Source organism: Sinohyriopsis cumingii, chromosome 15 (genome assembly GCF_028554795.1).
Source record: "Sinohyriopsis cumingii isolate HCF-2022 chromosome 15, ASM2855479v2, whole genome shotgun sequence".
Classification (NCBI taxonomy): Eukaryota; Metazoa; Mollusca; class Bivalvia; order Unionida; family Unionidae; genus Sinohyriopsis; species Sinohyriopsis cumingii.
This window is the reverse complement of record NC_142975.1, coordinates 63484945-63500613: the sequence shown is the minus strand read 5'-3', so window position 1 is coordinate 63500613 and position 15669 is coordinate 63484945. Positions and strand designations below refer to the sequence as shown.

Sequence of the window (15669 nt, the reverse complement as noted above, 5' to 3'; positions counted from 1 at the left end):
TCACCTCTAGGTCCATCGGCTACGGAAAACTTTATGGCACCAGGGGAAGCTCGCCGCACAGCTATTTCCTTATTCGAAAACAACGTAGTACACGGATATGAATCTGTAAGTACTTTACAAAAACAAAACCTGGATTGTATTATGTTATTTAATAACGAATTCATTTAGTTTAATACCTGAAAAAGACATAAGCATTGAAACATTCAGAATTGCATGCACTTACTCTTTGACAAATACAATGATGGGAGCACCATATTTGTATGTTTTAATTAAAGTAATTAGTTTTTTGGAAAATATGGACGGGAATTGATATAATCGGTAAAGAAGGAAACTGATAAGAATGCATTTTCGGTAACATATGCTTTCTTTATCAGAATCCATTACTCATGAGTCGAGTATGTGACATTTGTTGACAACCCTGGAGAATGTTACATTACTTTGGTAAAGGATTTATCACATGCAGAAGGTAGCACTGTTTAGTGAATTTACTGCTGCTCCGTGTGTTTTGACACATTATAATTTAGTTTTGAACTGTATTCTAACAGTACAAGCATGCTAAATGTTTTATATCTATTTAGGGTTTATTCATCGACAACAAATTAACACCTGATGGACAAATAGACTGCTGCAATGACTATCATCCACTGGAAGATCCAACCAACAGCAGATCACCAGCTAAGAAAGTGAAATTGATTGGTTTAACAGGTAAAGGGGTCAATGACATACAAACGTAAATTCTAAATAGGGAAAGTAGAATAGAGGAAGTGAAACATATATAAATGAGCTGAAATGTTTGTAGTATTACATATATATATATATATATATATATATATATATATATATATATATATATATATATATATATATATATATATATATATATATATATATATATATATATATATATATATATATATATAAGAAACTGACCACGAACAGTAGAAAACTAGTATCTAGCTGGCCTATGCGCTTTCGACTCTTAATGAGTCTTTTTCAAAGGCAAATACAAAACATGGACAAAATAATCAAATAAAACAGACAAACCGTTGTCTTTGTAAACTTTACATGACTATGACTTGTTGCGGATGCTGAAATATATTTTATATTGACCTAGAAACCGATGAGCCATAGCGTCATCTGTTATGTAAATTATACCCCGGATATTTCATTGATATCGTTTTAACTATAGATTATTGGGTGACTAATAAGGAAATTTAGAGAATTATGGAAAAGCGAACATGCCGGCTGGATAAAGGTAACTTTAGTTGTGAATGGCTGTCTTTTTCTAGTCTTCTTGGTTTAACTTGGTTTAAATGTTCTAAGGCGGGGTATCCAGTTAGATTCCTTTTCTTTCCTGGTTTCGGAACTCCATTTGGGGTTGTGAGCCATGAAAAAGGAAAGAAAAGGATCCTGTATGTGTTCAAAGTCTTTCAGAATACTAATTATGTGGATGGTATTTTCTTTTCAAAACAATGTTTACACTTACCTATGTCAATGCAGCCTTCATTTCATTTGCTTTTGGATGAAATATACTTGCTGAGATTGCTCCACCTATTACGCTAACGATATCAGAGATAATTGTATTAAAACATATTTTGAGTATTTTCGGAACCTGTGATACGATAGAAATATGAAACCCTTACAAAGAAAGATAATTTGTGTGACTAAACAAATTCAGAAGAATTATTTTACTTGTATCATGCATGACTGGGCAATGACGTGAAAGATGTTTACGGTTGTCTTTTTCTAGCTTACAACAACTGGAACCAGAATGCATGGATTCGTGGTGGCTGGTTTGAAATGTCTAATTCATCGTAAGTGTTCGTCTTCCATTTTGTGTTGCGAAATCATGTGTATATATTATCGTTCCTATATTTTCGCATGTAACAAATATGCCCTTATAATAACTTTTCCCATCTTGATTGTGGGTGCCTTCGAAAGTTGCTCCTGCAAAAACTAAATAAAAGAGTAACCTGCATGCCAGGAGAAATAGATAGATATTGCCTTACATCTCAGGCATGGAAATTAATCTTTGATAAAGAAATCTGACCAGGCGCTCACCGTTATCGATCACAGCCATCTCACATATGTCTGCTTGGATTCGTATCTCGGGTTCGGCCAATGTGTGTATGTGAGAAAGCTTGCCAGTAGCTTCTCGATGGTTCTTTCAGGGGGTTTCCCGGGTTCTTCCTCCCTTATTAATATTGGGCGCCATGTATAGCCTATCTTGCGCTGAAAAATGGCGTTAAACCTTACAACAGCAAAAACCAACAAAAACAAGAATAACAACGAGAACTCCACTCATTTGCACTGAACCACACGTGCAATGTTTTCAGATAGATTTAAATTGCTTATAAAATGGACAAAATGTAATTTACTGTGGCAGATTATGTCAACCCAATCCTACCGCTTTCTCAAGTCACTTATACTTATATTTTCAGACTATGAATGTAAGGTGAAGCTACGAACAAAAGCGTTGGGTGTGAGTGCGTTCGACCGAAGATTTAGTTTAATCTTCTAAACTTCGATTCTGGAGGAAGTTGGCATATAACAAGAAGAACATATTATGTTCCTACGTTAATACCGGAAATAGTTCATCCTTTATACCAAACAAATAGCCTCACGATAACATATCATTATTTTGGTACCACACGATGGAATAAATCCGGCATTAACGTAGGAAAATAAATCTCTATCTCTCTCTCTCTCGTTCATCGTGTTCGTGTAAATCGTTTTACCTTTAATGTATATTTATTTCTTCCTGTTTGTGGTATATCAAGACGAAAAAGAGATTTTATCATTTCACAAATATATCTCTCTGAACATTTTATTTCCAGGCTTCTGGGCGGTCTTAGAGGTTTGACATATGCCAGGTGAGACACATACTTTTCTAAAGCTCTTCATTTCTAATTACATTTTTTTGAGAAGCATACAATTATTCGATAATTCACAGGTGATTTATGTGCATGGTTAATAATGACAGAAAGTGTGAGTTCTAAACTGTGAAATGAAAAGCAAATAATTTCCATGACGTATAGCTACATTACAGCATGTGTGACATAAAGACAAAACATTAAGATATTCTTAGGGTTAAAGTCCAGCTGTTTTGAATCACAATGAATAGGGCAACGACCCAGAAAAAAAAGAAGAAATACGGTATGCTGCAATGCTTGTTATTTACTGGAGACTTTGCAAACACCAAATTAATTTTCGTCATATCCTAGACATATCATAAACAACAGGTTATCGATTATATCATGTCAGGAACCATTCACTACGGAAATATTAAAACATCACAATCGCTTCTTGTTTTGGTTTAGATCAAGTCCGAAAGAACAGTTCATAAAAGACAGTGTTTTCATCGGCGAATCCGGCAATATTGGTGAACCAGCTATATTTACTTTCAATGGAAAGACAGTCAAATACCACCGATCAGTACCAACGGATAGGGCTTTGTAAGTGCTTTTAGTTTGTTTGCATCATATTTTTGCTCTGAATAATTGTCAGGAGAAATAATATTTAAGTTCTAAATTGTTAATCACGTATAACTCTCAAAAATCGACATTGATGCAAACGTCGCGCTGTGCGGCACGTTTCGTTGTGAAATCCTTGTACTGTATTGCTGCGTCGATCATTGTGCTATTCAATTATTCAAACTGGTTATACAATGCTCCCCTCTCGTGTTTAGACATACATTATCAGTTATGGCATTGTATTCTGACGATTGTTTCATGGTGCGGCTGAGTATTATTATATAAGAATAGAAAAGTAAGCTTATTAACAGTGTGAAATTGCATTTTCAAAAGTTGTCAATAGAAATGCTGTTAAATTAAGAGAAATTATTCATCTTGAAATAATATACAAAATTCAAGCAACTTGCTGAGATTCATGGCTTCGATACGCTATAACAGGGACAGTACTATAGTATTGTCTTTACAATGAGGGTCCATTGGTTTTTGTGATTATATATGGAAAGATGGAACATGCCAACTACTATGTATCTTAACATAATCAGGTAAATACAATTTGTTATAAATCTATTTACTTTCATGAACCTCGATATTTTGGCAAGAAACATTGCATGGATATTCAAATTTAAATTCACATAAGGTAACCCAATAGGTGACAAGATATGTCAATGAGCAGAAAAGTAAAGGAGATCATTCTACTCCAGATTGTACCACAGCAATCACGAATATTCTTTATATTCCGTATACTCTTTAATTTATATTGCTACGATTGAATTGTCCTTCATTTCCTAGCATATATTATCGATGATAATATTGCTTAATGTGCGATTTCTAATCTAAACCTAAACCAAAGCTATCATGCAGTGTTTTCATAAGTTCATATATAATGCTACACAAAAAACAGCGACACAGCTCCGGTGGCATAGTGGTTAGAGCATCTGCCTTGGATGCGTAAGGTCGTGGGTTCAAACCCCGGCCGAGTCATACCAAAGACTTATAAAATTATACTCACAGCTGCTTCGTTAGGAGTTCAGCATTAAGAGGTCAGTGTTAGGACATTTCGGCTGGTGTCATGATAATGTGACTGGGTGTGGTATCATGCTACATGTTTGCGGCATAACGCCCCAGTTCTAGACATCACTATAAACTGCAACACTGCAGACATCGTATCGATATGACTGAATTTTTTGAAAGCTACCTTAAACATCCCAAACACACACACACACACACACACATACACCCGCGCACACACACTACAAAATCAGCGGCACATAAAAGAAAGTAGGAAAATCAGGTGTAGACTACAGTGATTGAGTATTAATTAGTTTTGTTATTTTGAAACTTACTTCTCTTGCAGGACCAGTCCAAGGCAAGGATTTATCTACTCTGACGGACCAGTATTTGCGGAAAACATCTGGTTTAAGGGATACAAGAAAACACCTTACTACAACATGGGAGCTATAGGATTTCTGAGGCTAAATAGGTTTAGCAGTTCTACTGTTAATTCCATGAAGGCTGCCAAATTTGCATTTGTTGATGGGGTAAGTATTGTACATGACCGCCTCATTTAGTGCGAGTGACCGTTTCCTGTGTAATTGATATAACAGTTAATAATAACTACTAGTCGTCCGCTATCAATACATCGGTTTGATGAGAAGGTTTTGAGGGGACCATTAACGTATAGAAAGTCACAGTTATTCGGTTTCAGAAGTTTTGGACTGGATTAAACAGTGGATTAAAAACTAAGTCAGTCAAATTAATTATTAATCGAATTGGGACGAGATGAAATATCGGGACTAAGCTCTGCAGATCTAATTGCTAATATAAGGAGCCCTGTGTGACTTTAAAATATTTTAAGTTTTGTATATGGTTCATTTATTTTAGGATTTAGATATGCTTGGTCCCCTATGACTCCTTAAGACATTTTGCAAGAGCACGTGTGGGAGAAAAAGGATAAGTTGAAACCCAAGCAACATCTCTTTTTCTCTATTTCAGTCTTGAAATCGGAAATAGATCCAGCACATGAGAAACGTGCACCCACCTAATATCTGTTTGATAAGGTTTACGCAACAATAAGTAGAACTGTATTTGCTTTTGTATTTCTTCCAACTCAGGATTCTACAGGAAACTGGATCATAAATGGAGACCAGGAGGATGTTGGATTCGGAAATGAAGACGGCGACAAGGCTGCAACATTCCAAGATACGGACGGCTCTGTTTCTGGCGCTGCTAATAATCAGATTGTAAAACCATTTGATTACTATGTTACAAACCAATGCAGGAAGAGAGTAAACTGGGAAATGGCGATATGTCCACATGATTATGGAAAGGTAACGAATAAAACCATCGCAAAGTAAATTTTTGAACAAATGCATATTATGGTATAATACAATAATATTAATTAAATCAGATATCGTTTTATTTATTCAATACTGTCCTGCGAGGTATATTATATCCAGTTGATATTTCTGCCAAGAGAGAATCATTCGTTGCATATTTGAATTTTGCGACTCTATGTCCAATAATGTTTTATTTATTTGTATGTTATCAATTGGTAATGTATATAATAAACAATACATCATCACAAGTATAGTCTGTCATGGGTCTTGATGCTAACAAATGATAATGGAGCGAAATGCATGACATGGCGATTATTTTGTCAAATAGAAAGCAAGATAATGGATTTGTTTTCAGAATACAAATGTATTTCTTATAACTTTTTTAAATCGTAACCTCCTAACAATTATAACCTCGAGTGAAAAGGTTTGACGCTACTCATAGACCTTCAAAAGTGCACCATTTTCATTCCTTAAAACAAAACTAAATATGAAACTTTCATATGACGTCAATGTTTGGTAGAAATGTTGTGGCTTGTATATTATACATGCATCTATTTAGAACGTCTGTATCATCTCAAGCGGTTCCCCAGTCAAAGAGGTCACATTCTGATTTTAGATCCGTCCGAGGGTACCAGACAGAATTGAGGCTATAACAGATCCCATCATGACGCGGGTAGATACGGGGGCTGAGGAGCAGTTAACAGGAGTTGATTCAGCTGATTTTATGGTAATCTTGGGTGGATCCAAGAGATATATTCTTCACTGGAGCAGCCGAATTCCGAACCCTCTCAAAATATACAGTGATGGAATTGAAAAGTAAGATGCACATATACAATCAAACATGCGCACCCATATATGGCTGGTAGTAGGGGCTCCACTGATGACTTTGCGACACTCTCTCTATTTTACCCTGTTCTCCACTCCTTGTTGGGTCTTCGCAAAATCCATGCCTATCCACTCTTTGATGTTAAGACATCGATATTATCATCAGCGTTGCGCAGGATGGTGAGTGTTCTAATTCTAACGCTGATGCTGCCCTCGTTGTCTTCCTAGGCATCGGACATTATCCTTTCCAGATACACTTTATGTTGAAGAGAGTGGGTAAGAGGATGCACGCCTATTTCACTTTTACTTTGGTTGCTAGTTTCGAGAACTGCGCTAGTCGCCTTAAAATACATGTTTTCTATGGTGTTGATTCCTTTTGCGTCTATGTTGTATATCCTCCTGCTGGCCCACAAGGCCGCATGACATACCTTGTCGAAAGCTTCTTGACGTTAATGAGGACATGATAGAGGTTCTGGTGATGTTTCAGATATTTTTCGCAGAGGATTCTGAGGATAAAGGTCTGTTTTATAGTGCTACGTCCTGCTTTGAAACCAGCCTGTTTTCCAGCAATTATATGTTCTGCTTTTGGCTTGGTCTATTGAGGAATGTCTTAAGCATAACCATCTTTTGGTGGCTAATTAGGCTGATTGTTAGGTAGTTCTGGAAAAGATACAGAGGTAAACCATAGATGAATACATGACCTTATTCTGGTCAATACTAAAATGATACATTATTCTGCTAATACAATATTATATAACACTAAAGGGAAAACAAATACAGGCTTTTACAAAATGAGTTGCACATTAGAATTACAGTTTTAATAATTTAGAAAGAGAACATGTAAACTAAACATTAGACAATAAATTAGCACGGTAAATGTAAACAAATAAATGAAATAAAAGAAATGAAAAGCACTCGATGCACGATATTTCATTTAAATACCCCAAAATAACGATATATAAATAAATTGTTACAAATATGAACTGAAACTCTTATTCAGTTCTGAATGGGTGGAGTATGACCTCGTTCCTGCCTGGTTGAGCACAAATATGACATATATATTATTATTTCAGACGCTTTAGTAGAAAGAGGATTTAATATCACGTTAAAATCATAATATAATTTTATTTCAGAGATAAGTGGGTAACATTTGGAGTTTGTCTTCCTCGAGGAGTATCATTTGACCTTTACTCCTACTTTCCACACTGGGCCCCGACTTTGAGTAGTTGGATAGCAGCACGCAGTATTGCCGATTTGGAAAGCACAATTAATGATGGCAAGAAATATTACTACGATAGGACAAATGGGTATGTAGCCTATATTTGTTGTACTGTCTATAACAATAACGCAGTTTACAAAATAAAGGAAAGCTCTGCTCACATTAGTTTTGCTCAATATATGTAACATGTTGGACACGATAAAGCTAAAGCTATTTGGTTCATGCTGACAACAGCTATAATTGATAATTGTAAAGATGATTAAAACTATTAATCGTCCTACGTCGTGGAAGCTAACCCCCTCTGTTGCAAACAATTATATTTTCCCTCCGTTCATCCCTCGGTTCATTTATCCGTCTACTCACACTTCTTGTAATCAGCGTAGCCTTGCAACCATTATACATAGCACGTTGCAATTTGTTGGTAAAATTGATTATTACAAGTAGACCTGCCTTCTAAAGCTATTATAGATTTTGTCAAGGCTCGAAATAGTTATAACCCTTTTGCGACCAATATTAAAAATGCACCACAGAAAAGCTTTATGACCTGTATAACTCGGGAACCATTTAATGTTCTTGTTATTCTGTCTTTTTTTTATATTAACGTTCATACAAACCTCGATGTGCCATTAGCAGGGCTTGTCTCGTCAACTTCATTGTAAACTGAGCTATCGTTCTTGAAAATTACATTTATATCATAACACATGAATTCTTTAAAACCTGCATAGCTTTGCAACCTTTCAAATATGTTTGTGTCATTTATCAGGTGAATCGACTATTACATCTAAATGTGCATTTTGTCTTCTGAGATCCAGTTGATAAAGTTATTTTATCAATATAAAATACCTACTATACCAGCTCCGTCTAATAATCATAGCGTAGGACCCCTTCTTCAAAATTCGGATACAATTTATTGAATATGCTGTACCAAGGCCTAGACATTGCATTTGTGAAAGAGGAATGTCTCTTGAAATTAACTTTTTATCTTCACGTGGGATATTGCTTGTAGCTACTTTAGCTCAAGAACCATTCAACATGTTCTTACGTAATTGTGCATGAGAATCTCTCCGTCTACCTTTTTTATGTGCTGCAAACGTTTAGTATCCTTGAAAACAGTCCGATGTGCTGACCTTGGGTTTTGAAAAATATATAAACTAATATCACCACAATTGCTGGACTTATAGCATCAGAGTGATGAGACACAAGGGTAGTCTACCTCTTTTTGGAGTTCTACTTGAATTACAAAGCACATCTTTACGCATTAAATTTAACAAGCAGTGCTATACTGATGAGATTCTTAAATAAGCTTATTTCAAAGGTTCCATAATAACAGACGAGATTTGACCTCTGAATGCATGTCCTCCTAACTTTGATTTACGCAGTATAACTTAGCTAAGAAATTATGGCTTTTGGGCAAAAACTATCCTGTACCGTTATTTTGATAAAACTTTGAAAGTGTTGAATTTCTAACATTTCGCATTATTATTCACCTCTCGTCTTCTAAGTCAGGTCCCTTCGTACTACAACAATTGCTGCTAGATCCGGTTGCATACGACTTGGCATAAATATCAACGCTAAACTCCGAGAAATACTTTCTTTTTCTTGTCATGAAAATTTCTTCATCCAGTTTTAGACATCCATTGGGACGGCAAAATGGAACATTTGTGGTTATTTCGGCTTGATATTTTAAGGGATGGTCTTTCACTTGTTTGATATCATACGTTTTTCGATATATTCTCCCACTGTCTCATGGGAAAGCATACCATGTGATCTCATGCAAAATATGAAAACGTATGACTGGTCTTTTGTCTAAGGTATACTAAGGGTAAACATTAAAAGGATGCAACATTATTAACTTTGTTTCCTACCCTATTATATGCGCACTTGAATATATGTCTTACTCAATTAACAGTGTTCTCTACTTCAAATTCATCAACCAATATGATCGCCAACCGGGAGAAACCACTGCCTGCCCACAGGACCGTTGTCCCATGGTAAAGATAACTATGAGTGGAACCAACATCAATCACACTGATGCCGATTGTAGGGCCCGCCTGAACATTCAGAAACGCACGGTAATGTATCCACTACAACAAAGATCTGAAGGAAAACCATTTTATGTCAAATGCCCATAAAAGTGAATTTTATTTTTATTTTGTGGCACAATCAGTCAGTGTTTGCTATTCTAAGCTGTTTCAACCGGTAGTGGGCTTTTAAGTTGTGCCTGTTGAAAGGTAAACTCCTCATGTACAAGAATAGATTTGACAGGTGATATTTCAATACCTTTCAACTTGCAAAAGTACATCCCAAAATATTTGTGAGCTTAATATTTTGCCTAAATCTGAACGGATTTTGCTTAAAGTTTTAACAAGCTAGACTGAAGAAATATTGTATATAAATAAATATTTCTTCTCTCTTGCTAGTGAAGTTTTAAGCAAACTTCGTTTAGGTTAAGGTAAATGTTAAAGAACATGTATAAATAAATCGTTCTTCTTTCTTGCTAGTGCAGTTTTAAGCAGAATTCGTTTAGATTAAGGAACATGTATAAATAAATCGTATCACAACATTGTTAACTATTGTATTGAAATCATCGTCTCAATCGCCCATCTGGCCAATTTTTTGTTTGTTTGTTGGGAAACATTACAGATCATTAATATATTGCAAGGTATTTCTCTGTGAACAATTTGAATAAAATAAAGAGGTTCAAAATGTGGCTTGATACATTATTTATCACATTATAAGTATCTTTTTACTACATTTAACAACATAGTAATTGTATTCGATAATTCGATATTCTGTTATCGTGACTGAGGAAATAGCGTCAGTATACCAACCAAACTTTTTCGTTATGTATTTTATATTAGTAATATTTGTTTCGTTTTAGTTGACTTCGGGTCACTGAGGAGAATTGCGTTTATAATGTTCTGATTTATTCCCATCAAACAAAGTTGTTTTAAGATCAATTTATTTCCTTTAGTTACCATTTTGCATTATCATTTGTTTACTTTTGCTAATAGTAACTTTTGAGTTGCTGACGTCTATAAGAAGCCATTAAGCACTCAGACATAAAATGTGAACATGACAGCATATTGATGATAAAGTTTAAACACTGTTATTAGAGATAAATACAACTTTAAGTTTCTCTTAAATTTTCATATTATAACTTACAAATTAAACTATTTGTTAAGTTGTACTAGACATTCTGCTTTTGCTTCTTTATGTTACGTAGTTTTAGACCATTGAGAGGGAACCCGTGGTTGAGCACTCTAAAGAGCTCTCCTTTACCAGTGGTGGTTTTGAGTCTCAGGCTCGGCTAACGTGTGAATGTGAGAAAGCTGGCCAGTAGCATTCAGTAGGTCGGTGGATTTTACAGAGACTTTCTTGGGTTCGTCCTTTACTGGCCGCTATGCGTATAGCCTATCAGGTGCTGAAAAATGGCTTCAAACTCAAAACAAAACCAACGACAAGACTAATATTAAATGCCGCTCAATAGGAATAGAATATGAATAATTGTTCACTTCTCCACTTGTTAGTAACTGCGCGATTCTATTAAGACTTAAATATCGCAATTCATTCCGACGTCACATATGCCGCAATACTCTCGTATACCAATGGTAATCTACCTCAAAAAAGTTAACATGTTCATTATCAAGGCAGAGCACAGAATCAGTATCCAAGTAAACGACCTATTTATAGCCCATTCTCTACGATCAGAGTCTACAATCATTAACGTGAATTTCGAAATTTGATATGTTCTTTATCAGTGATCATTAAAATCGATACTCATGGATTAAAGTTAAGCAAATAGTACAGACGTACATAACAATTCACACCAATTTCGTACATTTTACTTTATTCATCCATTTTTCATCCCTAGGAAGGAATTAGGTTTTAATGCTCCACTTTCACAAACTGAGTATCCAAATGACAAGAGCAAACCCAGTTTCATTGCAGTTCAAGTTTAAGCAGAAAGGAAGAAAGTGTGGTTTGCTTACTTCACCATTTTTAAAATCTTCACGAATTGTTGACAAATAAAAATAAAAATATTCAACGTGTATGACTTTCTTTGTCTAGGTTACCTTGGCTACTGACAGGCAATCTCTTTCTACAGTTACTAAGATCGCTCCACAGGTAAGCCTTTTTCCTACATGAAGTTTCTATTTATCTATAGCCAGAAGAGCGAGACAGCAGAGACGAATTAATATTTGCGTAGAAGTTAAATATAGAATTATTTCCACTTTTACACAAAGACAATTTCAAAGAATCTGTGATGATATTGAAAATGTGCAATAGCGTTTGAGTGCGTTAGAATATGTTATCTTTTACACTGCGTTGTAATGTGACGCTGATTAATAATAATACAATACATCATATTAACAAGCATAAACTAGTAATTTAAGCTGAATTACTGATTATGAATTCATATTGTTTAGGGTGTTGGTGCCAAGTCAACACGTCCATTTGCAGACAGAGGAACAATAGATGGAGCCTGGGGTGATTTTGGACCCTGGAGTAGCTGCTCGGTTACATGTGGAGGTTGGTATTGATAGCATAAAAAACGAGAGAGAAAGCCATAAAATCTTGGCACTACATCATCTAGTACAACAATCTGCAATGTAGAGAAATCCCGTTATGTTTTCCTATAGGCTTAGAAAAGATAATGAACTGTAATATTGCATCAGATTACTTCATTATAACTAACATTTCCAAAAAATGAAAAATGAAGTCTGAACTCTTCTAAGAGGACACACCCAAGACGTGAACACTTTTATCGGAAATGTTTACATAATTTTAATTTTAAATAAATTTCTACTTTAAACTACTGAAGTGCAACGTTTCCAAAATTAACATAAATAAAGTGTTGATTATCCTAATCAATATTTGTCTCTATAACTGTCAGCCTCCCACTATTTTCCATTAAACGATTTTGTTTTACTTTATGAACTAATTTTTTTTAAAATTTACATTTCCTACAGTGTATGCTTCAAATAAATATATATTGCTGCTATGAATTAGCTCTTTTAGAGAAAAAACGCATTCATTCTGCAGGTGGTATACAAACGAGGTACCGATACTGTAACAACCCGATACCCCACGGCGGGGCTTACTGTTTGGGTTCTGCCGAAGAACAGCAGAGTTGTAACACACATTCCTGTGGTAAGTGGTAAAATAAAAGGTAGCTTCATTTGCCTTGTACATACTACTAATAAATTGTAATCCCAATTATTAAAGGCCTGTTATTATTATTATTATTATTATCATTATTATTATTATTAATTATTATTATTATTATTATTATTATTATTATTATTATTATTATTATTAAACATTTACTATTTAGTAAAGATGCATGCAAACTGTGAGCACATTTTGTTTTCTTTCACTAACTAGAAAACAAAACGTTCGCACAGAATTATATTAGAGAACAGAATATATCAGCCATCCTTAATTATCCAAAAAGGAATATTAAACAATTCGAAGAAAACAAACAATTCGTCTTTCAGAATGAGAATCATAAATATAACTAAACATTTGAACTGCTGGAATATGCATGTTTAATGTTTGATCCGTTTTCTTGCAAAGCGGATTAAAAATGTTTGTTACATTTCAGCTGTTGATGGCGTATTTAGTGCTTGGTCTTAATTCTCGTCCTGTGTCTCAGTTAATGCATGCAAAGGCAAGAAAACAAGAACTAGAACCTGCAGCTACCCAGCTAATGGTGGGGGAGACTATTGTCAGTTTGCTATAGAAGAGGTTGCACCGTGTGATGCATGTGCTAGTGGCTAAAAGTTTTGGTTGATATATATATATATATATATATATATATATATATATATATATATATATATATATATATATCACACATGATATCTCATTTGAAAACAAAGCTTGTGCTGAAATATTATATTTACCCTTTATACTGTATTTACATTATATATTGTATTCAAGATATTTTATTCCATCTGTCATGTACATTCCATTCAATCACAAGTTCTGTAAACCATTCACAGCAAATATATCCTGTGCAGGATTTCCGTTTATCTATATATATAATCTTTAATAAACTATTATGTTAAATACTGAGTGTGTATGTTCTAAATATGGCAGATTGTTTCGATCATCTCATGATCTAGAATTAAAAGCTGCCAAGTAACTCACAATTCCTTCTGACATCTTTGCTTAAGCAAATGCTCTTAATACAACAACATCGTACAGTGTAAGGTTTAAGGTTACAAATGATCTTTCAATAATTAAAGGACATTTCATAATACTAAATTATTCCGAAAGCATCACACGCTTACGTTTAGACAAACTATAGTGCATTCCTACTAAGGAGGTTAAATAATTCTCGAACCAATGTGATGATAGTATTTCTCCATATGCAGATTCACTCCATACTATCTAGGGTTTTCTTGTAGAATCGAGGAATAGCGCATATGTGTAAGTATGCATGCAGGAACAGCACACAGGATAAGAATAAAAGTAAATTACAAGCTCTTTATAATATGCACCAAAGACGAATACATAATCCAACTTGTTAATACTTGTCAAAACATTGATGCTTTAAATGAATTACAGTAGGCAATCATGTATAAATATTTTGAACAATAACTTTTATCTACAGCTGCTAGAACTGATACAGAGTATAAGGTTTTTAATTAATAAATCTCAAACTTTACTTTGACTAAATCAGTTATCAGTTTTAACTATGCTTTTCACGTCGAGTATGTTTCAGGCAATGCAAACCACCATTACAAGTGACTGCAGATGACTACAATTAACAGAATTAATTTCAGCTTGGCAGATCAAAATATAAAAAAGTTATAACGTTTCACATTGTACACGTAACACAAGTTTTTAAAGAAAAAATAGTATAGTTCAAATATCGCATGATGACAGAAACATGATTAGAAAGTCATAGTACTTTATTCTGGGAACATTCTTATCTGCTTGGTTTACATTAATAATGAACGAAAAACAGAAACATGGCTTCTGCAAATTATCTTTCAACTATAAGCAATACGAATACTACCAATATGGGACTAGTGGTAAACCAATGGATGACGCTAATAAAAGATGTTGCTAAAAAGCAAATTGACATTTAAATATGTATGATATTAGTGGATAAAATTTAAAACGATATTACGACGCCGACGGAAGAAGTAATCAATAAAATAATAGCTAATGAACACGGTAATACTGAAAGAAGGAACAAAACCTCTGCCGTGCAAATCAGATGCCGAAAGGAAATAAACAATGTGCATGCATAGGAATGGCACCGAATGAGATTTGGAACTTTATATACTAAATGCAAGGATTGAAAACATTAACAAAAAGAGCGGGTGGAGATAAAACATTTGAAAAAATTACAGACATTAGAGAAGGGATCAAGCGTGATTTGGATAATTTTGGGACTTAAAGAAGAATACTTTAAAAACCACAATCAGGGCATGAACGGTTAAATACAGATTTATTTAAATAATGTAATCCAATAAGAGGACTGTTTCATTAGAGGGTTAATAAATGACTTAATTTTGATTTAGTTATGTATTCCAACAACGAGATTAGTGCTTACAGTAATACTCTGTCAGACATGAATAAAAGGAAAAGATTTGAAAGGGACAACAACAAAAAAATACGATGACACCAAAAGCTAACTGAATGCGAAGGACAGTATTATTAGAACTATGAAAACAACTTACAATGCACTATTAAAGATTTTAGGACGATAGTTAAATTTATAAAGCCATAACTTCGGCCACATTATGTAGCGCGACATCGGCATAGATTGATCAATATAAACTATATGGGAAAAACC

At 34.4% G+C, this 15669-nt stretch overlaps 2 protein-coding genes across 2 annotated transcripts in view; both read left to right on the top strand.

The window, feature by feature from the left end:
* Window positions 1-6694, top strand: part of LOC149781946 (cell surface hyaluronidase-like) — a 29257-nt gene extending 22563 nt beyond the window's left edge. Inside the window, exons 11-15 of the mRNA XM_089935041.1 lie at window positions 579-705; window positions 1751-1814; window positions 4828-5011; window positions 5585-5800; window positions 6426-6694. Coding sequence (XP_089791167.1) covers window positions 579-705; window positions 1751-1814; window positions 4828-5011; window positions 5585-5800; window positions 6426-6629 — 795 coding nt within the window. The 3' untranslated portion in view covers window positions 6630-6694. The remainder of the gene's footprint in view (window positions 1-578; window positions 706-1750; window positions 1815-4827; window positions 5012-5584; window positions 5801-6425) is intronic.
* Window positions 6695-7094: 400 nt separating this feature from the next.
* On the top strand, window positions 7095-13628 carry LOC149781945 (uncharacterized). The gene is made up of 7 exons (XM_089935040.1): window positions 7095-7288; window positions 7768-7941; window positions 9763-9925; window positions 11925-11981; window positions 12284-12386; window positions 12900-13007; window positions 13462-13628. Exons 1-7 carry the CDS (start codon window positions 7095-7097, stop codon window positions 13491-13493), a joined length of 831 nt encoding a protein of 276 aa, XP_089791166.1. The 3' UTR covers window positions 13494-13628.
* Window positions 13629-15669: the final 2041 nt, after the last annotated feature.